At 43.0% G+C, this 23,735-nt stretch overlaps 1 protein-coding gene across 9 annotated transcripts in view; it reads right to left on the minus strand.

Moving 5' to 3' along the window:
- Tle1 (TLE family member 1, transcriptional corepressor) overlaps nt 1-23,735 on the minus strand; it is a 94,549-nt gene that overhangs the window by 13,759 nt on the left and 57,055 nt on the right. For 5 of the 9 annotated variants that reach the window (XM_047524109.1, XM_047524105.1, XM_047524103.1 and 2 more), the window contains 7 exons: nt 21,282-21,398; nt 17,248-17,301; nt 16,519-16,671; nt 14,796-14,940; nt 14,120-14,221; nt 13,606-13,793; nt 12,080-12,156 (listed from right to left, as the gene is read on the minus strand). In XM_047524109.1, coding sequence (XP_047380065.1) covers nt 12,080-12,156; nt 13,606-13,793; nt 14,120-14,221; nt 14,796-14,940; nt 16,519-16,671; nt 17,248-17,301; nt 21,282-21,398 — 836 coding nt within the window. The remainder of the gene's footprint in view (nt 1-12,079; nt 12,157-13,605; nt 13,794-14,119; nt 14,222-14,795; nt 14,941-16,518; nt 16,672-17,247; nt 17,302-21,281; nt 21,399-23,735) is intronic. The other 4 variants (XM_047524111.1, XM_047524108.1, XM_047524106.1 and 1 more) reach the window with 1 other exon arrangement.

Consider the following 23,735-nt stretch of genomic DNA (forward strand, 5'->3'; position numbering starts at 1 on the left):
CAATTCACCCATTACTTAGGTCCACGGCCCAGTTGAGAGCTTAGCCTTTGGCATTCGGTGGACCTCACGTACAGAGCCCTGTGTCCCCAACAGCATCAACTGTGGATTTCCTAACTGGCTAGCCTTAAGACTATGTGCCCATTTCCTGATCCATAACACAGGAATAATAATAAAACCTAAGAGCTGCCTATAGTAAAGTACATGGTTGTTGAAAGGATTCAAAAGAGGTGACAGCGGGGCTAGGGTTGTGGCTCAGTGGTAGCGTGCTTACCTAGCATGTGTGAGACCCTGGGTTGGATCCTCAGCACCACATAAAAAATAAAATAAAATAAAGATATTGCGTCCATCTACAACTAAAAAAAAAATTTAAAAAATTAAAAAATAAGAAAGAAAAGAGGTGACAGCTGCAAAACACTTAACAGAGTACCGGACACGTGCAGCATCGTTACTGAACCGTGACTTTAAGGAAAGGAAAGCGGGGCTGTGCTGAATCGGGGCTCTGATCTCCACCAGTGGGCAAATGTGAGCATCAGGGTGCTAAGAGGGAGGAAGAGGTAGGGTGAGAGTCAGGAACGCAGACCAAGGGGCAAAGAAAATCACAAAATTCATAAACCATAAGAGATGAGCAGGGGAGGGATGACACTTGGTAAAGTTATGTGAAAACTTTGAAGTAAGGGTGTTTAGATAGGATTGTGGCAAGCTGCAGGGCAGCAAGATCGAGTACCTGGACCCCTGCCTGGGGAGGTTTGCAGACTGTACCTTATTCAGCCTCACAACTGAGCCTGGCCTCACTTCACCATTTTTTGTTTGTTTGTTTGTTTTTAATTTATTTTTATTGTAAACAAATGGGATACATGTTGTTTCTGTTTGTACATGAAGTAGAGGCATACCATTTGTGTAATCACACATTTACCTAGGGAAATGGTGTTTGATTCATTCTGTTATTTTTTTCCTTCCCCCCCACCCCTCCCACCCCTCTTTTCCCTCTATATAGTCCCTCCTTCCTCCCTTCTTGCCTCCTCCTACTCCCCCATTATGTATCATCATCCGCTTGTCAGAGAGATCATTCGTCCTTTGGTTTTTTGAGATTGGCTTATCTCACTTAGCATGATATTCTCCAACTGCATCCATTTGCCTACAAATGCCATAATTTTACTTTTCTTTATGACTGAGTAATATTCCACTGTGTATATATACCACAGTTTCTTTATCCATTCATCAATTGAAGGATGTCTAGGTTGGTTCCACAATCTGGCTATTGTGAATTGAGCAGCTATGAACATTGATGTGGCTGTATCTCTGTAGTATGCTGATTTTAAGTCCTTTGGGTATAGGCCAAGGAGGGGGATAGCTGGGTCAAATGGTGGTTCCATTCCAAGCTTTCTGAGGAATTTCCACGCTGCTTTCCAGAGTTTGCAACCTCACCAGCAATGTATGAGTGTACCTTTTCCCCCACATCCTCGCCAACACCTATAGTTGCTTGTATTCACTTCACCTTCTGATTCTAGCAGCTGCAGATCAGGATCACTTTTCATTCTGAACTCTGGTGGTAGAACTGAAGAATCCATAAGAAGGTCTGGGCGTGGTGTGCACACCTGTGATTCCAGCAACAGAGGAGGCTGAGACAGGAGCAGCAAAAGTTCCAGGGAGTGAACTCAGGAGCACTCGACCACTGAGCTACATCGTCAGTCTTATTTTGTATTTTATTTAGAGCACAGTCTCACTGAGTTGCTTAGGGCCTCGCTTTTGCTGAGGTTAACTTTGAACTCGTGATCCTCCTGCCTCAGCCTCCCAAGCCCTGGGATTACAGACATGGGTCATCATGCCTGGCTAAAGTTCTTGGCTAGCCTGGCAACTTAGTGAGACCCTATCTCAAAATATAAAGTAAAAGGGGCCAAGAGTGTGGCAGAGCAGCCAGTCCTAGGGTGCAATTCCCAGCACCCTCCCACCCACACACAGAAAAGAAAAACTGAGTGAAATCAACATTCATTTGGAGCAAGGGACTTTTCATTTACTGGGCACATAACAGAGGTGAAGAACTCAGAGGAAGGAGCCCCCCTCTGGGATTCCTCGAAGCAGTGGTGAGTTGGAAAACAAGACTGAGTTTGGAGGAAGCAGGCTGTTTTTCCCGAGCAGACAGGCTTCTGTTAATAAAACAATGCTGTGTTCTGCAGCCAAAGGAAAACAGGTGTTTACAGAGTTGTCAGTTTGCTGGAAATAGAACTGCAGTGGCAGAGTCAAGTAAACAGTAATGAAGAGGCATGGACCCCAGGAGATCAGGACTACGGCCAAGCCCCTGGTGCCTGGGGACTCGGCACTGCTGATGTGAAATTTCTTGCCGTATTAACAAGTCTCAAAAATCCGATCACGTCAAAAACCTCCACTGGATCTTCAAGCTTTTTAAAGCTCATGAGGCCCTTTACAATTTAGTGTCAACAAGTCTTACTTGATGTGACCCTAAACTCCTAGCCATGTAAGAGAGAGAGAAGAGGCCATTCCCATAAACTATCACAGGTCACTTCCCAAGCTGCATGTAGACTCCTCTCTCCTGCCTAGAGGAGTACTGACTCCCTCCCTCTTAACTGCCAGCACCTCGCCAGGCTGAGTGGTTATTCTCCAGGGTCCTGGTTCTTCCTATGAATGTCTACGACAGCATTTATCACCCTGGACATTTCTGTCCTCCTTCTTCCAGAGTTCTCCAGGAATGACTTCACCAGTGCACATGTAGCTGGTATTCCAACAATGAATCAGAACGGAACACAAGTCATCGACTGCTACCTGGTCACTCATAAATTGAGACATGGAAGAAAGGTGGTGCCGGGGAGGAAAATAAGTTGAAACAAGAAGGTGGGCAGTTGTACTATAACCATCTGGGTCATGCCAGTCAACTTCCAAGGAATGTGTAGCATTCATCTCAAATGTGGCAAAGAGATGGTATCAACCATCCGAGGGATAAGGCAGTTCCTGGAGAGCTAATTTCAACCACAAGACACTGAGGCAGCCATGGCTTGAAATCTGGGGTGGATGTTGAATGCTCCCAAAGCAAGTCAGACAGAGACAACCACAGTGCACTTGGGACAGGCTCTATCCTGTGTCTCAGCAATGGAAGCAAGATTCACACGCCAGAGTACAAGAGGTAAGGAGGCACAGGTTGCAGTTTCAGTTTAGTTGTTAGAAAGATGAGGGGAAAGCAGGCATGGGGGTGAATGCCCATAATCCTAGCAATCTGAGAGGCTGAGACAGGAGGATCACAAGATGGAGGTCAGCCTTGGGAACTTAGCAAGGTCCTTACTGCGATCCCATCTCAAAATTTTAAGAAGGGCTGGGTATGTAGCTCAGTGGTAAAGTGTCTCTGTGTCCAATCCTCAATACTCACCCCACCCCCCCAAAAAAGTGGGGACTGTGTTTCATTTGTTTGGGCCTCATTTCTTTATTTGTACAAATGTGTCCTGACAACAAACGGTCTATAAACAGGCCTGCTAAGGTGTGGGTAAATAAAGCCGCATCGGAATGTACTTCAAGAGAATTATGAAAAACAATAAATATCCAATCTTTGGTTTCCCTATCAAAGGAGGTAGTTTATTGGTCCTCATTATTTAGAGATGGAAGTGGCACTAGAGAAGCTAACACACCTTCACCCATATAGTTACTAGGTGGCAGAGCCAACCTGCAAATGGAGACCTAAGCTTGAATTTGGCTTCTTGAATTCTGACTTACCCCTTAAGAGGGACAATGCAGAGCCCATCAGGACAGGAACATGGTTAGGCAAATCACCATGATCAGAGTGGCTCACTGTGGAGCTCAGAGTTGAGATCGGGGCCCAGGAGATTTTGAAAGCTGGGGTTACCTGGTTCCTTCAGAAATTAATGGAAATTATATAATTTATAATTTGAGGATACTCTTATCGAAAACCTAATGGAGGTCCATGGGGAACAGTATTAGAGACGATTTCTAAGAAAATATGAGCCTTATTATTTTAAGATTTCAAGAGAAAAAAGTAGGTTTTTAGGTGTCTAATTCACCTGCTTATGGGTAAATTCTTTTGTCAATGAGTTTACTTTTCAATTTTTTTTAGGGTCTGCACATCTAACCCAAAACATCTATGAATTTCTTTACTTCTGTCAAGATTTTTCCATTTTAGCATTCCAGCATCATCCCAAATAGGAAATATGAAGCTCAGGGTAAAAGTGTTAACCTTATTTGGAAGATAGCATTTCTAATATCAATGGAGGGTTTTAGTAACAAATTACAAGTAGAGGACTTCAAAGCATTCATATAGGAGACTTACTGTTTGTATCCTTAGTTGAATGCACTTCTAATTCTCATTTTTTAAAAGGTAAATACAAGACTTCTTAAAATGAGTATGAAAAAAAAAAAAAAAAAAGAAAAGAAAAGAAAATAAGAAGAGATGGCCCAGCTGGTAAACACAGAGGTTCTCCAGTCAAAGTTAGCATTTTAAGATTCTGAGTCCTGGGGCCTACTTCCACCATCGATCAATGGATCATAACATACGTCATCTACTGTTACCTGGTCATTTATAAAAGGTTGCTCTGGCAAGGAAAGTAAGCTCAACTCTGTGAGGCAATGATAGGTTACTAAGTGATAAGATATTTACACACTTCTAATTGCGCTGGGTAGGAACAAGGCTGGTAGGCAGGACCAAGACACAAACGTAAAGATTCCTGGATTAAAAAAAATAAGACTGCTGTTACAAAGCTTAACGTAAAAATTCCAGCAAAATAACCACCCACTACCCAAAACATGAGCAACACAAGCAAGAGATGTACAAACCACATCTATCTCGTCAAAAGAAGTCACTTCTGAAGTGAAGAGGGAGAGAGAAGTGAGGGATGATGGGTAGCCACGTATAACTGGTATCAGAGAAATACCCAAATCAGAAGGTAGAAAAACAAAAGCTAAATTAAAGCCAACATGGCAATAAGAAAGCACAGAATAGGCATATACTTTAAGCATTTAGCAGACCCAAAAAACTTAAATTCAATTATCATTGTGATGGTTAATTCTGTCAGTTTGACTAGACCAGCAGAGTCCTAGATGGCTGGAAAAACACTTCTAGGTGTCTAGGAGGGTGTTTCTGGAAGAGATTAGCGTTCTGGTTGGTATACAGCGAAGACGACCCACCCTTGCCCATGCACGTGGGCCTCATTGGGCATCATTCAATGTGCTGAGGGGCCTGAACAGAATAAAAACTAGAGTAAGGGTGATACTGCCGTCCCTTGGTTCTGAGGCCTTCAGACTTGGAATGGAAATATACAGCTGGCTTTTCTGAGCCTCCTGCCTGCAGATAGCAGATCACAGGATTTCTCAGTCTCCATCATCATGTGAGCCAATTCCTCCTAATAAATTCCTATTATATTGGTTCTGCTTCTCCAAAGAACCCTAATACAATCATTCAAAGTATAAAGAGGATTGGATTTGCAAGTCCACTTAATAAGACAGCTATAGAATCGAGAGTGATCAACAGAGGAACCAGAAGAAAGATCAAGAAGGGAAAAAGTGAGGGGGAAGGAGAAGCTCCTGGCCACTAAACTGTCTCCTTGGCTAGAAGCCTAGGGATGGTCTCCAGCCACTGCTGCAAAACATGTTTTCTTAACAAGCAATTTTACTCCAAAAGCAGTTATGACTTTCTTTTCCCTTTAGGCTCTAAATCCTAAAAGGTATTTTAGAGATTTATTTAAACACTAAACAAGTGGGTAGAAGATTTCTGAATTACATGTCTGGTATTAAAACACAGGGTGAAGGGACCCGGAACTAACCTAGAATCTGAAGCCAAGCTGTTATTAGTCTGAGTTATTACTGACCTCAAGGTACTAGTATACCAGGCTGGGAGAGCTTGGCCCTCAGGTATTTTTAGGGAAAAAAAGTAATGCTAGAAGGCCAGGAAAAATAAAGTCTACCTCAACTTTCAAATTTCTCCATCAGTGATCTCCACAGAGCTCAGGGGTATAAATTTCCTAAAACTAAAAATGAATTCAAGTTAAGCTAACTGAACAATACCAATTAAATCTAGCCTTGAGGGTTTAAAAACAAAGTTTGGATGATCTCTTATAAATCAACACTACTTATTTCTAAAGTGCAAAAAATATGAGTCTTCTTTCAAAAAGAATGAATCACACGGTCTCACACCATCCTGGACTCACCTACCACCAACTGATTGCAATTAACATCTGTTACCTGTGTATCTCTGCTCAAGGGGACAAGGAAACTTCAGGGACTTCAACTCTATTGGGACAAAGCAGATGGAAACATGCCATGGACTTGTGATTATAACCCAAGGTCAAAGCATGAGTGTCGCAAGACATGAATTACTAAGCGCGACTGGAGAGACACCATGGATGGGAAGGCATCCCCAAACCCTTCATGAAGAAGGCAGTAACTGAACTGTCTTTTTTTGTTTGTTTGTTTTAGATGGACACAATGCCTTTATTTTATTTATTTATTTTTATGTGGTGGTGTTGAGGATTGAACCCAGCACCTCACACATGCTAGGCAAGCACACTACCACTGAGCCACAACCCCAGCCCCTGGAGTGCCTTGGAAGGACTGAAAATACTTGAACAGTGCTATGGTTTGGATAAAGGCCCATGTGCTAAAGGTTCACCAGACTGTGGTGCTAGTAGGAGTTGGTAGATCATTAGGAGATGGAACCTAGAGGAAAGAAGTTAGGTCGCTGGAAAGTGTGCCCTGAAGAGGTATTAGAACTCCAACTCCCTTCCTGTCCAGAATGAAGTGACCAGCTTCACTCCTCCACACACTCCCCACCATAATGTGCTGTCTTGCCACAGGCCCAAAGCAACAAGGTCAACCCAACATGAACTAAGACCTCTGAATCTGTCAGCCAAAATAAACCGTTCCTCCTCCTCTTAAGTAGATTATCTCAGGTATTTTGTTATACTAACAGAAAGCTGACTAACTCAAACAGAAATTGGTAAAGACTGTGAGAAGGGAAAGTAGGGGTCAGGATTGTAACTCAGTGGCAGAGCACTTTCCTAACAAGTATGAGGCCCTGGGTTCAAATCCATAGCAACACAAAAATAAATAAATGAATTAATAAAAAAAATAAATAAGAAGGGAATGTGCTCCTAGTAGAAGAGGCATTTTGGTCAACACAAAGTTCAAAGACGACAGGACATGAGGCTAGAAAAGCAGGTTGGGGCCATATCACCAGTGGGTCCTGGGAACATTACATGTCATGTCACTTAAAGTCAACAATGGAACATCTCTGAGCAAAAAATGGATCTAAAACAAGTGCATTGGGGTGCCCCTGTAGTCTCAGCTACTTGGGAAGCTAAGATGGGAAGATCACTTCAACTTGGGAGCTCACTGGGTCCAGGGTGGACTTCACTGCAAGATCATATCTCTGATAACACAGGATAGGATAAGATAAGATAAAAAGAAATCCTACCAGGTAAGTATTTTCTTTTCTTAAATCCAGTAGGCTCTCTATCATTGAGCTATATCCCTGGTCCTATTATTTAATTTTCTACTTTGAGACAGGGTCTCAAATGGCCTAGGCTGGGCTGGGGAGATAGCTCAGTTGGTAGAGTGCTTGCCTTGCAAGCACAAGGCCCTGGGTTCGATCCCCAGCACCGCAAAAAAAAAAAAAAAAAAAAAAAAAAAAAATGCCTAGGCTGGCCTGGAAGTTGTGATCTCCTGCCTCAGTCTCCTGAGTCACTAGGATTATTAGAGTACGACACCATATCTGACTTCTGATAAGTGCTTTCTAAAAACAAAACACTGACAGTGATTTGATTAGGGTAGGAAGAGAACACAAAACTCACCCAGGCTCTTGTTGACAAAAGTGAGTATGAGAAAACTATAGGTCTTAAAGAGTAAGACTGGGTTAAAAATATGGGAATTAAGTAAGGACCTAAGGTTAAAGCTTGGTCCTGGATGTCTGAGAAGGGGATGATGCCTTAATAAAGAGCAGTTAGGAGACACTGGTGTGAGTATGACGGATGGACAACAACCAAGTGGGCTAGGAAGCTCTACTGAGATCTCAGGTCATTTTTACACCAGAAGCCACTGTGGAACGTTGGGATACAAGTTGTCCTGCCCTGTTGCACTCTGATAAAAAGCAAGGTGAGGCCAGAGGGCCTTTGCATCTGCTGGTGCCTCCACCAGAGGTTCACTCCCTGCCCCTAGTGGGTTTGTGGAGCTCTGGACACAATTTTGTAGAGAATCCTTCCCAGTGGGATCAGTCACTCTATCCCCTGCCTTACATTTCCATACAACAGTGTCCCTCTGCCATTTAGTTCTTACAACCACTACAGCTCTACAGTAGTTTTTGAGATTATCTGGTTAATATTATCACCCTGAATATGCCACTCTGACATTGTTCTCTGAGCTGAAGGCAAGTGAAAAAAGGGAGATATAGGAAAGACCTTCCAACACCCCCTTTCTGGAGAAAAATGGGTTCCTGCCAGGCACAGTGGTAGACATCAGTGCACTTGCTATTTGTGAGGTTGAGGCAGGAGAATTCCAAGTTCAAGGCCAGTCTCAGCAACTTGGTAATATCCTGTCTCAAAATAAAATAATAAAAAGGGATGTGGATGTAGCTCAGTGGTAAAGCACTCCTGGGTTCAACCCCCAGTAGCAAAAAAATTAAAAGATTAAAAAGCAAGTCCTAAAACTTCCCATAAGTCCCTTATTGCCAGAGTCAGGGAATCAGCATAGAAGTGGACCTGTACAAACAAACCTACCAACATAACTCACCTTCCATTAGTTTTTCCAATGTCTGTCTTAGTCACTACCCCTTAACTTACTACCTCTAGTCCAATCCCCTTTCTCTTTTCATTGCTTCACAAATTTATCACTCCTTTATATAAAAGGTGTATGAGCTGCCTGTTTGGTTCCTTCTTGACATCTTTCTTTTCTTATAAGGATTCTCATATACATGTAAAATTTTAATAAAACTTGTGTGCTTTTTTGCCATTAACCTGTCTTATATGATTTTCATTCCTATATCTGTTAGAAACTCTAAGAAGGCAGAGAAGAAATGTTTCTTTCCCTACACACCATTCCTAGACTCTGAGCTCCTACAGGGTCCCCTCTCTCTGTGAGTAGGACTAAATGAAATCTGTAGAAGCATGGATGGGAGGGAGGTGACAGTCTAGATTTCAGTGAGCAGATGATGCAGGAACTTGAAATCACATCCCACATGACAGGGTTGAAGCAAAGGGCAAAACCAGCCAGAAGAGAAGCCTTGTGGTGAAACAGAGGTCTCCAAATATCTGAAGAATTGTCGCAACTCAGGAGGCAGGAGGATTCAAAGTTCAAGGCTAGGAGAATTTTAAGTTTAAGGTCAGCCTCAAAGCTGAAGGTGGGAGAACACTCCTGGGTTCAATTCTCAAAAAGAGGAGGTCAGATTAGCAGTCCACATGAGGTCACAGGGTACGAAAGACAAACACAGATGGGTCAATGTTCTAGGGACACTGATTCTGCTCAAGGGCAAGAAGAGTTTTCACAGAGCCACAGAAAGTATACGGTTTTGGACAGCAGTGGATCCCTGTTCCCTGGGCGCACACAGTCAGAGGCACATGGGTCAGAGGCATGCCTCACTTGGTAAAGCCATCACAGACCTGAACTACAGATGCACATGCATACTAATGAGACTTAAGGTCCCCCTTGCCCCAACAGAACTCTGTCAGCTTTAATACTCTTGGGAGGCCATTCATCCATATGAATCCCACAAGCTCTAGCTGTGCATGACATGCAGCCCCTGTCCAGGGCCTCCCAGATCCATTCTTTCCTTCACATGCTTTAGTTTCATGAATGTGCCTCACCCCAAGGAAGGATTCCCCATCCTAAGTTTGGTCACTTCTTGACAACTGTTTATCACCTACTGCTCTGCCTCCACAGCACTAATCATAAGTTTAACTACAGTATTTGCTTCTCTTTAAGTGACTACATCATCAAGACCCCAAAGGTGAGGGAGCATGCCCGGGGTCTGCACCAAGCCTGACCCTCAGGTCATATACAGAGTCCATGAACAACCATCATGTCTTCCAGCCGCCTTACTCAAACATCCGATGAACTGGAATTTCCCAGGGAATTATTTACATAACCTTTATCACCTTGTTCACCCCATCCCACCCTGGACATATTGGTTTGTCCTCATTTCTCTTAAATAGACCATACTCAATGTATGTTCTGCAAATATTAGCCACTGCCTGAGCACCGGATGAGCACAGTTGTTAAGGACAAGCATCTAGAGACCTTTATACAGCAACCTGACAGGCACTTATAACTGTTGACACAACTTGGATTTTGTGGTTTTCTCCCCTGTTTATTCTTATTGTATGTTTCAAAACTATCAATCTTTGATATGCCGGGAAAATACTAGGCTGTCACTATAAATGGTTTGAGAAATACTGTGAGGCAACATTACTTTACTACATGATTAAAAACACCAAGTTCTCCCATACTAATTAACGGATTAATATTGGCAAAAAAACTATATAGCCCAGATCCTGGCAATGGGGAAATTCACTTATCCCTCTGCTATTAATTAATTCTGTCTTCCTCACCTAGTATGGCTCACCTCAAACATCAAAGAGAATCTTTAAAAATACATTGACTGGGAGAGAACAGGAGCAATATAGATCTAGAGACCACAGGTCACTTTGACCAAGATGAGAAAAGCAACCTTATAAAGGAGTCTCACCACATTGCCACTGTGTCCTTGTCCTTGTCCCTAGGCAGTGAGCATTCCCAAGAAAACACACACCATTGCAGTTGACCCATGTTCCCCCGGAAGAGATCTACCAGCTCGGTAAACATTTGGCAACGCTGCCCCCATCCCACCCATCCTGCCCTCCCTGGGCCTCTGGGCCATCTTAAATTCTCAAACTTTCTGCTAATTTCTAGCACAGACAAAGCCTTGTTTCCTCTTGAATCAAATCACTGTCAAATTGTTATGATGTAGGAAAAGGTGAGCGAGGGTAACTACTTCCCTAAAAAGCAGGCGAGAGGATAAGGAATTCGATTTTTCCCCAGGTTGGTGGTTTCTTTGAAACAAGGCTCCAATCGAAATCACACAGTGATGACTAGGTGGCTAGGGTTTTCATTTTTCACGCAGGTGAAAGCAGACACACGGTGACCCAGGGTGTGATCAAGACAAACCCCTGGCCTTCCATGGTACCTCTTATTTGGAAAGGCAACATTTCAAAAGGTCATCTGCCTTTTTATCATAAGAAAAGGCAGCATAAATTTGCTGGAATTAAATACAGACCCCGCCCCCCCATTATTTCAACTCTGTTTTTTATAAAACCTGAGAATTTCAGGAGTTCTTTCAAGTCATGCCTCAAATAATTAAGATCATGGAAAGCAAGTGATTTTTTTTTTTAAAGTGATCCAGGAAAAATAACAACATTTTTCCAAATTCTGAATGCTTGTGTGCGCTTTAAGCTCTCTCTTGCTTCCCCAGAAAGCCACTTTGCTTTTTATAACTGTAGGTCTCAGAGTTAAGCACTCATCAGAACTGTAATTGGGGGAAAACACACAAAAAAAAACCAAAAAACTGTAATTGGGGGTTAATCTGGGAAGTTGGCATCCCACAGGACCTACCCTTCAAATACCTCAGTTCCACCAAAATAAGGAAAAGGAGGCACTGAGCTGGGTACGGAGAAGACACACTTCAAATCTCTGAGGTTAAGAGTTCGTGACAACTTACCACCCACGGCCCAGCACGGCACAGTGCCAGTGAAAATCCAGCAGCTACCCTCCAACCAAGCGGCAAAGCGAAGCAGCTTTCTGAAGGAAGGGTCAAGCAAGCAGGGCCAACCACCTCCAGCTCAATCCTCCCACCTCAACCTTGTCTCCAACAGCTTCCCTCCAGAAATAACTAAGTGTATGAGCTCACCCACAGGGAGAAGACAGAGGCATGACACCTACAAGTTGCCTATTTATAGAAAGTGTTAACACTCCTGGGCAAAGACACCAGAAGTCTCCTTGGAAACACCCCGGCCTGTACTCCCTCTGGAATCCCAGTCTGCTGACACTGTGGCTGGGGAACCGCCTGCTAAACAAACCAAAACCAAGGCACAGAGGTACTTACGGTTTTCCCCCAGGGATTCCTGCCAGGTTTGGAGGGATGGTAGGGACTCTCATGTGGGGAGGAGGATCAAAACCAACCTGCAAATAAAAATAAGGCATGGCAGACTCAGTTTATGCAAGGTAGGCACTTTCTGAACACTGACTTTCCATTAGAAACTCGTGTATCCCCAAAGCAATACAAGTGGGAGCAATAAGAGGGCTTGCATTTTTTTTTTTTAAAGTATAATGCAATTAAATAACATAACCATCTCTAGATACCTCGAGAGACACTTCCTTTTGGAAGGTGGAACAGGGATATGATCTACTTGTGCACGAGAACCAGCTTCCCATGGTAAATCCCTCCCATAGACTTGATCCTTCCCTGATCAGGTGCCAAGAGAGCAATGCTGGTGCTTTGAGCCAGATAGTCCTTTTTCCGCAATGGCTGTCCTGGCCATTGCGGGGTGACCTCTACATTCAAGTGGCAACAGCATTCTCCCAGTTTTCATCATCAAAATGTCTCCAGGGAGCAAATCCCCTTACTTGTATACCACTCATCTAAGTTCATGCATGGATTCCCTACTTCTGTGCACCTTAATGACAGCATCTAGTCTCTTTGCTGCCCATTTTTGAACTCTTGCCCTCCACTGCACACCCATTCCTACAAGCACAATAGAAGGAAAAAATAATGAACTTTAAAATCTCCCTGAATTACATGTTATTTTCAAGAGGGGAAAGGAGAGAAAGGTATGTGACAGTATTTTAAAACAGTCAATGGAAAAAATCTTAGAGCTTCTGTTTGATACCTAATATTCTATTCCCTTTCCTGTTGTAATCAGTGACAACAGTCAATTTTACTCTTCAAATGCAGCTGTTTATCTTCTCAGCCAAAACTGGGTCATTTGCACAGTGGCAGAAGGTAGGACAAGAAGACAACAGACAGTCTGGCCTCGCAGGTTCACGATCTGTCTTTCTACTTGTCATACACGAATCACTTGTAATACGGGAGCCATGCTATTGGGTGTAAAGAATATATAGACACGGAAAGAGAACGCTCTAACTTCCCAAATGTCCGCCCCCCTGCATAAGGTTTCAATAGAGAGAGAGAGAGAGAGAGAGAGGGAGAGAGTAAAAAAAGAAAAAAAAAAAAAAAGAAAAACTTAAGAAATGAATGAAAAGGCTTCTGTGAACCACTAGAGTCATTTCATCGCCTTTAAATTAAAAAAAAAAAAAATCTACTTTGGTGGGAGAAAACCAGATGTCCCCCGGACCACTGAAGGAGCTTCTAAACACTGCCTTTTTTCATGGACAAAAACAGTAAAACAAAAAGCGTTTGGGCCTCACTTAATGAACCAGCACGCTGATGAAGGCTGACAAGAGGAGGCCAAGGGTGCAGGGGGAACACTAGGGTCTTTGTGTGAGAGGTGTGTGGGGCCGGCTGCTCCTGCCCCCATAGCCTGGGGAGGCCTGTGTGCCCCTGGGACTGACAGCACTCACTGAAGCATGTGGCTTTTCCCACCCAAGCAAAGCCCACCAGCAGTGGCCTACCATTGGGGACCGCCCGTAGGCCACCACGGCGGCCGCAGCGGCAGCGCTCATCTGGGGAGACATGCTGTGTAAACTGGCGTAAGCAGCGCTGGGGCTGGTCAGCTCGCCGTTCATGCCAGCATGGGGGACCATCCCAAAGGGAGCAGGGTACGGGCCGGGCACTGCCAGGGGTGTCCTCAAACCGGCGGCTGAAAGGAAACACAAGCCGCATGTCACTCGACTGTCCGCTCCAGTCAAGCCTGACCAGCAATTCCAGAGTCATCTGTTAGTGTCATTTGTTATGGGGAGGGAGGAAAAGAGGCTTCCCGTGCAGCGGGGAGATCACCTCCAATTTATACACTGGATCCAATCCTCCCCAGAGCTAAATTCATCTCCAGGACAGGAAGGACCCCAGCAGAAGCAAAACCCACAGATTTTCTCATTGGTCTATGTGGCAGCACTGGGAAACCAGGGGAATTAATCAGCATCATCGTACCCAATTCAGAGAGCAAACCAAGGCACAGATACTGTTTACCTGACTTAATCTCAAAAGAAGACTTTCTTGATAAAATCCAAGATTTCTCCTTCAGTCCGAACTTTCCATTCCCTGGTACCAATTCCAAATGAAAACCAAATCCTAGATTTACGTAAACCAAAGCATGGATTTAGGAGGAATATTCTGGTGCTTGCTTTCCTTTGGACTCAGGTTGTTATTTTTTTTCCTTGCCCAGAGAGGAAAGTTATGAGTTTACTCATGGGCTAGAGACTCAGTGGAACCCTCCTGATTTCTAGAGATTCCTGGGGGATGTACTAACAGAAAATCAGCCAACCACAGTCAGCAAGAAGCACGCTCTGGCCTCGGAACTGGCCGTTTCGGTCAATATTAGCAAAGTCAGACACACAAGGATAGTTTGGTCAGGAGCTTATGTTCAGAATAATTATCAGAAACTTGACTGAAGTCCCTAGGATTTGGATAATTCAGAAATAAAAGAAAAGCTGAATGTAGACAGTTGGAGACCAAATAGGGTGCAGCTGCTGAGACCCAAGGACAAACATCTGCTTCTTACCGTCCCTTTTTCAGAGACAGGAAGGAGGGTGGCGGCAAGGGCATTTTGTATGCATAGGGAAATCGCGTCACTAGATTAACAGACAATTTACTGAGCTGGGAAAGGGAGGAACAAAACGCAGCATAATAAGAGGCGATGCTCTACCCGCTTGGTTGACGAGGGGCTCCATGGCTGGAGGCTTGCCCAGGCCTGGACGGAGTCCTGGAGTGGCACTGGTGCCTGGCGTTGGCATGTCGCTCCGAGGCGTCGGCGTACTGGATTTCAGAACAGGCGTGCTGGCTTTTTCATGCTGGTATCATTAAACAAATTAAATGAGTATTATTTTTAATCCAAGCCATATTACACAATTTATCACAACAGCAGCTGGGACACTGGGCACCTTCTAGCTACTCCCTCAGCCAATTTTCATAAATCCACACAATGTTGACAGCATTAACTTGTGAGCGAGAAATGTTGACCTTTCCTCTTCCTGCCAGAATTAAAACTCGAGCTAGAGACAGAGAACATGATCACACTTCTTCCTCCGCAGATTTTATTTTGAAAAGAATTTTCCATCGGGCTTGTGGACTCGGGCTCTGTGCCAAGTCAGAATGATGACCACCCAGAGAATAACTCCCAGTCACTTGGAAGCGTGGGCTCCAGCCACGGGAACGTCTGAGGGAAGTCCCTTTCTCTAATCTTGCCTTTAGGTAGCTGCAGATTTGAGACTAACGAGGAAAGACAGTGAGACCATCGATTACGTGAGAAGCAAACCAGCATTTCAGAGGCAAAAGCCCCAGAATGAGCTTTGCCTAAAAAGAACACCTCTGGGGTTAAGTGTGGAGACCCACCTGCCTCGCTACCATGTGGACCCACCAGTGCACACGGGCGACTTAACACAAGTCAGTTGTCAGCACCGCAGGAGACAAGACAACAACAGGGTGGCAGGGCAGTGTCTTTTGCCTCTCAACCTCCCTTGTCCCCATGGCAAAGAGCGTGGGCCAGCTCTCTCTGTCACGTACTTGGTGGGCTGTGTGGCATGGCAAGTTCAGCAGGCTTTCCTCCCCGTGGGTGACATGGGGTAACAACTGGGAGACTGTATAAGGAAAAACCAGGGTGGTAAGGGACCATCATGCATGGAGAGATGACAAACTTTATGAAGTTTGTTGAATGAATGCACGAGCACATGAATGGGCTTTGATGCACTCCAAAACCACCAGTTTTCTCTAGGCCCCCTCCAGAACCTCCTTGTGTCCACCACTGTTCCGATGAGCTCTCTAATATCAGGGCATGCTCCTAGCAGGCCCCGACATGATGAGAGAGTCTACCAGGTAAGTGGAGAGCTTAACAAAGTCAAGACTTCCTAAGAGGTTTGAACTATGTGCCAACTGATAAATGTCATAGTGTCGTGTCATGAACACATTCCTTGTGTAAGAAGACAATGATATGAAGCTTGTACACCCTACCTAACCACGATTTGTAAGAGACTACTGCAGAAGAAAAAGTAAACACACTGACTGGGTAAAAATGAGAGAAGGAGTTTTGCTTTTTAACACTTAAAAGTACAACACAGCTGGCCATAGTGGTGCAGGCCTGTAATCCCAGCAGCTCAGGAGGCTGAGGTAGAAGAATCACAAGTTGGAGGCCAGCCTCAGCAACTTAGCAAGGCCTTAAGCAAGTTAGTGAGACTCTGTCTCAAAAGAAAAAAAATAAAAAGGCTTGGGGATGTGGCTCAGTGGTTGAGAGTCCCTGGGTTCAATCCCTGGTACCAAAACAACAACAAGTACAACCCTCAAAAGCAAAACCCTCACATCTCAAATTCTTCAGTGTCCTGTGGTCCACAAAGAAAAACGCACTGCCAAATAGGCTATCAGTTCTCTTTACATACCAAGCTCATTTCTTTGGATTTCAAAGAAGTAGAACTTCCCGAGGAGGCAGTGGAAGCTGGGCTACTGGAAGCGTCTTTCTTCAGCAGGCGGTTTTTGTCGATTCCATTTTCCCGGGGTGAATGGGCAGGACTTGCTCGTGGAGAAGAAGGGTCCTCAACAAGTATAATCAAAAGTTTTCATGTTTTAGCTTACAGCAGACAAACTTTTCCACACTAATTCTCTAATTACAAGAGAATATTGGAAGTCCTTTAGATGGGGGCAGGGGGGCGTGACATGCCGAATGATGTTATAACAAATGAACACGAAGGGGTCTGCGGAATACCCAAGAACGTTACCATAAAGAAAATTACCAAATCCCTCCCTGTGCCCAAGCACTTTCTCTAAAAGGCACTGAAAAGAAAGAGGAGACAGACACTCAACCCAGAAATCCAAAATGACTCAGGAAACAACTTTCTTTTAATGGTGCTGGATGTCAAACCCAGGGATTTGCAAATGCTGGACCAATGCTGGAGCTATATACCCTCAGCCCAGAATTTTTTTTTTTTTTTAAATAAAGGGAGTAACAGTTTGTATCAGTTAAGACTATTAATGCTCCATCCACCTACAATATTAGGTTCTTAATGTATACAAATGCAAAATGGTTCTACTTCATTCATTTACAATTGGGTTTTTCTCACAACACTCTTCAAGTTATACTGAAGATAAACTTTGACAAAAGGAGTGATTACCTCATTGGACACGTCCACAACTAAGTTGTCATCGCTTTTATCACCATCGCTGTCCTGGAAAAAAGAAATTTTACTGCTGTTTCATAAAGGCTAACAATGGGTTTGAACATTGTTAAATTTCTTTCTATAGCTCTTGGTAGCAGACAAGTTAGAAAACTACTTGAAACATGCCTGTGGGCTCACTTCCAGATTGCCAGCCCTTCCTATTAATACCATCTTCCCCTTCTCATCTGACCCAGAGCTATGCAAAGCTGCTCCCAAGAATTCTGCTGCAGTAGCAAACCAGCTCTCCAATCATAATTTGCTTATAGGAGAAAGCAAGTTGCAAAAAATGTGGCACACTGTAAAGGCATAATAAATGTTCGCAATAAATACCTAGATCTTTTCTGTAATCTGAAATCCCTCTCATAAAATCTGATATCTGCATACCCTTACATCAGCATTCTTTTCCCATTTGATTTTCAAATTAAGTACACAATTTCACATCATTACCTTTATACGTCTCACCTTGAAGGCAGATGGCCAGCCAATCTGGTGCTCCTAGACAATTCATATTACAATGACAAATTTACTTAACCCATTTTTCCACGGGGTTACTAGTTACAGCAGAAAACAAAAAAAGATCCAGTTTCATGTCAAGAATAAACCTCTTCAGCAATCAACTTTTTAGAGAGATGAAAGGAGTACAGACGGCAGGTTTGCAGGGTATTGCCATTCTGCAGTAGGATTCTTATTGATGCCTCAAAAGACCCGTAAAATTTGCTAATCAAAAGAAATTCTGAGGTTGCACTGAGTGTGTAAGAGATTCAAAAAAGCTGCTCAGTTAAAGGACATGATCACTCCTCCGTCAAAGTTTGGGGCAGGCTGTAAAAGTCTTTTTTTTTTTAATCAAAAATCCTTATATCCTTTAGTTCAGAGAAATACAATAAGCATATGGAAAAATTAGGACCTCTCAATGGGTCCAAATTCTTAAAAAGAAGTAAATCTCTAATTTAGGATCTAAACTTTTCTGCTGTCACTGTCATTAAGATTATACAAAGAGTATTTGAGAAATGTTAATATATACAGGTACAAACAGTAGCCACAATGGTCTTCCATGGGCCCACAGTCCAGGTTAGTCCTCAACTCTAAATTCAGATCTTAAATGTTTTTCCCAATCATACTCAGAACTGCATGTGGGAGACCCTATTCACTTTCTTCAGTAGTGTGTTACAAGATATACTTTAGTCATTGTTATGAGGGCACCATGCAATTCACCAGTAACAACATAAAATTACAACCAATAAGGAAGCCAGGGTAATCTAAAATAACAGTCTATTCAAAGAAATATTTTCATAAAAAAAGAGAAAAGCTAATAATAAGGAAAATTTGTTTTCTCTCAGGAAAGCCCACAGAGAAGCACAACTGTTCTACAGTGTTAAGTGTGTGGCAAAAGAACATAAACTAAAAGGGTTTCCCTTTTAGAAAAATTATAAAAAGAGCTATGCAGTATATAGGTAAACTGGCAAAAAGTAGCAAATGATTTCTTAACACATTATTCTTTTTAACGTTTAAGAAAATTTTTATTTTTCTAATTGACACATAATAATTATATATGTTTAAGGGGGTACATGTGTGATAATTCAGTACATATATACGCCATGTAATGATCAAATTAGGATATTCTGGTACCTGCTGTCTCACCTCCCTCTATTCCAACACCTTCCTGCCCCCTCTAATGGAACTCTGAAATTAGTTTTTCAGTTTTCTGTAATTTAAATCTTACCTTTCTATTGGACCTTTCTGCAAATATAAACCTTCATAGTATAGTATACTTTTGTCAGAAGTTTTTCCCTAAATTCTCCAACATGATCTCCAGTCATCATTTCCAACCACCTATCCAACCAAATACACCTAGTATAAGCCATGCTGCCAAGCTAGAGATTCTAGGTCACTCACTGCTAAATAACTTATTATATACATGAGCCTACTAGAGAACAAATAAGAATTGCGTATCAGCAAATTCTACAGTTTCTGCATGCCATGGACCTCCTACTTGCTTATTAACAATTAATTTAACAAAGGGAAATGCATACATGGGACATTTGAGCAACAGATAAGGGGAGAAGGTATGTATTATAAAGCTTGTGGGGGCTGGGGTTGTAGCTCAGTGGTAGAGCATTTGCCCGGCATGTGTGAGGCACTGGTTCAATTCTCAGCACCACATAAAAATAAATAAATAAAATAAAGGTTTGCTAACAACTAAAAAAAATTAAAAAAAAAAAAAAAAACAAGCTTGCGTTGGGGTGGGGGAAACCAATGGCTGGTTCTTAGGATATTATTACACCATAGTACAAAATGGACTGACTCGAGAAACTGTGGAAAAACACCCAATCCTGGGTAGGTCCCAATTTAGGAATTCTAATTAAGAGCACAAATTTTGGAGTCAGACTGCCTTGAGGCTCTGCTACTGGCCAGGACCTCTGACAAACCACTTTTAAGGTCCTGGCCACGGTTTCTGTATCTATGAAATGGAGATGATGGTACCTAACTTATTGGGTTACAGTACACTCAAATGAAATAATCTATGTAATGGCACAAGGCACCTGGAAATAACTTGATTTGATGCTCAAGAAATGTTACCTAATGGCATAAGCAAGCCTGCAGGAGATGAAGGCCAGTGTTTAAACTTCTACACAGTCTGTACAGTGGACATTTGTTCCTTGAAGGATAACAGGAAGTGGCCCAATTCAGCATCCTACTCTCATGTTGTTCTTGAGAACTCATTGGTGGAGACATACAGGGCAAGTCCAAGCTAAATGATGGCGACAATGATTATGACTCCGAGGCCAGAGCTAAGAGCCACGTGGCCTGACTTGCTCTCCTCTGAATGTGGCTTCAGTGGATCTGTGTCAATCAGGTGAGCAATCTCATCTGCAGGGTGTAAACTAAATGCCTCTGATGTTTAATCTGTTTTTACCAAGGACTTAAATCACCCACTGCAGAAGACCATAAGCTCTACCTTAAATCTAACATGAGCCTGGATATCTTAACTGAAGGGTATTTTGGCCAACATTTTTTTTGGTACTGGGGTTTGAATCTAGGTGCTAACCACTGAAGCACAACCCCAGCCCTTTTTTATTTTTTTATTATTTTGAGACGGGTTTTTACTAAGTTGCTGAGGCTGGCTTTGAACTTGCAATCTTTCTACCTCAGGCTCCTGAGCTGCTGAGATTACAGGCATGCAACACTGCGCCCAGTTCCAAATTTTTTACTCTATTTGTGTACAAGGGGCTACCAAATTTGCAAGGTCTAAGACAAAATGAAAATGCAGAGCCCTCATTCAAAAACTGAGATTTCAAAGATGGTGGGGTGAGGCCCTTCTAGAAGCAGGGCCCAGTGCAGCTACATGGTCCATGAAGTCACATCTAAATTTTCAAAATCCCTCTTAAGAGTAACTAAGGCAGATCACTTCTTGGCCTTTTAGCAAAGATTAAGTGAAGAGTTACTAAGGCGAAACGTTTAAAATGTAAAATTAAGTCCAAGAGAAACACAATTTACAGCCCTAAAGAAAAAGAATATCCTATGATATAAGAGTTTACTTTGAGCTGGGGATATAGCTCAGTTGGTAGAGTGCTTGCCTTGCAAGCACAAGGCCTTAGGTTCAATCCCAGCACTGCAAAAAAAAAAAAAAAAAAAAAAAAAAGAGTTTACCTCTTTTTAATGTTTCTTTTCTGTGTGTGCAGGTGACAGAAACCAGGGACTGGCACATGCAAGGCAAGCCCTAACACCACTGAGCTACATACATTCCCAGTCCTTTTTTCCATTTCTTCGCCTTTTACTGTGAGACAGAATTTTGCTAAGTTGTCCAGGCTGGTCCCAAACTTGTAATGCTTCTACCTCAGTCTCCCAAGAGGCTCAGATAATAGGCATGTACCCTCATGCCCAGCTCTGAATGTGGAACTATAATGGAAATCTTAGATTACACTTGGATGCTCACTTAGAAAGTGAGCAGTAAGCAAACAAATAATATTCAAAGTCCTTCATTTACTCACATAGTGGCTAGAATCCTTATCATCCACCTTTCGTTTTTTGATGTCGTTAGAAAATTCGGGCCCATTTCTTCGTTTATCTGTACCTCTTAGACTGTCTGGGACCAAGAGGGAATTACTCTACAAGACAAAAAAAAAATATAGAGAGATTAATCAAAGACTCCTTTGCAGGTCTCTCTGTACACATGAAAACCCATCCTAGAAGTGGGAACTGTTTTAGGAAGGTGATATCTACACCTTTTATTCCATTTAAGTCATCTGTCTGCAGACTTTGATGGCAAACATTTAAAGCTTTCCACACTTAAAAGGACCCTGTCTTTGCTATCAAATCTTACAAATCCTGGTGAATCCTTTAGGCCCTGCTCATTCTAAATGTACTCCTGTTCTATCTGGTGTTGGAGAAATTGGGAGCTTGCTATTTGTACGTGAATGTGTGTTTATTCTGTCCCACTGCAACTTCCTAGTGAAGAATATGAAGGACTGATGAGTGAATCTTGAGACTGCTCCCAGGCATATTCTGTAACTCCTAAGAGTCACTATGTACCACTCTAAACAGACATAAAGGAAACAGGTGGGATTAACAGCATGGTTTCCTAAAAGGCAAATCACATTTTCCATGGCAACGATGAAGGAACTTTTGAATTCTTTTAATTTATTGTTGAAAATAAGATTTGGTATTGCTCGCCAGTAGCACTGAAATTTAAGTCCCACAGGGGAAGAAATCTCAGCCAGTAAGGCTTCAATAGCAAGACCAGCTCCCACACACAAAGCAGGAACAAGGACTAATCTTTTCCACCAGCCACACAGGATACTTTCATTGGCATATGCTGAGTGCGAACTGTTGACCCAAAGAAAACAGGCATTTGAGATATTTTGGGGTCACATGACATGATCTGACATCCCTTCAATTCCCATCTCCCCTCAGGCTAAGGCATGAGAACATGTTACAATGAGTTCTTTTAAGTGCAGGATTAGCATATGCAAGGAGGCAATTTGTTCAGTGATGTGTTACTGCCCTGAACAACTGTGAATGAGCTGTGCAAAAACCTCCCTTCACAAAGCCCAGATAACCTCGATTTCTGAAAGATGTTTTAAGAACTAAAAGCAGGTGTCCAGGGCCAACAGACAATTATGTTACCTTTCTGTTACAATTTAAAATAGAGAAGGGCAGGGGAAATCTTTACCTTGGACCACATCTAATGTGACAGTATATACCAGGAGCAAAAATTTTATGGTACATCTTTTTAAGGCCATGAGTTTTTGATCCCCACCAGCCAGAGGTAATCAATCAGCCAGGTGGCTGGTTCTCAAATCTCCCCGGGGAAAAACCTGGACCCCACCATGGGAGTGCTCCCAGTTCAACCTCACACAGGAGGAAATCAAAACGGGGACCAGAAGGCAACGTGAAGCCTCTTGGCCCACTTCAGGGGCTGATTCTAAAGCGAGCTGAGCTCTTTTATTCGTGACTGTTGAAGCTACACAAATGCTAGGAGGCTCAGATAAAAGGAGGTAGAGGGAACTAGGCAATTCAATATGGAGAAGCTCAAAGTAATGGCTTTACCACAGGGGCTGGAGCTGAAAGGTGAGATGGCTGCATCCCTGAACTAATTACCTTCATAAATGTCTGCTAAAAACTAACCCCTCCAACCCTGCCTCTCAGCCTGACAAAGGATGCAGGAGAATTAACACAACTCCAGGAAGTACTGAAATACACCTGGTCCTGTTCTAGATTGTTTCAGCCCTAAAGTCTCCTCCAGCTCTGCATATGCAGAAGGGAAAGGCATATTTCACTCTACTTCACATCAGCCCAGGTACCCACAGAACATGACAAAGAATCCAGGTCTGCTGCAGTTTCAGTCTCCCTCCATGTGGCCATCTTTTCAGTCCTGCGTGTAATTAGCACCAGGCATCCAAACCACTCGCCATTCTGAGATGGTTTTTTAATGTCTTATTTTAAAAATCATGTCAAGTGGAATTGTGCATGTCAAAAGTAAAGTGCGCCTCTGTTGGGAGCAACACAATTTGTTAGAAACAATAACATTTCTACAGCTGGCCCTTTAAGGCTGTCAGGCTTTGAGGCCTCTGCTTCTACAAGTTAGAAGTTATTACTGTAACTTCCGCTCGAGCAGCTTAAATGAAGTCTATAATCTGAATGGGTTTTGAAAAGCTCTGAAGTTCCTCTAAATTTGGACTGGGCTGGTAATTAGGATCCCTGCTTTATCTGAAAATTGGCCCCATTCACTGGGCAGACTTCAACAAGTTACGAAACAAGACATCTCTTCATACCTTTGATGCTCTGAGACTGACTCAAAACAGTGCAGCAAAGAGGGTGGGAGGAGCTGAAAAGGCCTGGGAGAGCTGTGAGACCCAGGGCATCCCTGGCTCCCACTGCTGCACAGCAACACCCCACCAAAACCACCCCACGTCCTTGTACCTTTGTTTCTGGCAGCCCAGTTC

This window comes from Sciurus carolinensis, chromosome 14, assembly GCF_902686445.1.
Source record: "Sciurus carolinensis chromosome 14, mSciCar1.2, whole genome shotgun sequence".
NCBI lineage: Eukaryota > Metazoa > Chordata > Mammalia > Rodentia > Sciuridae > Sciurus > Sciurus carolinensis.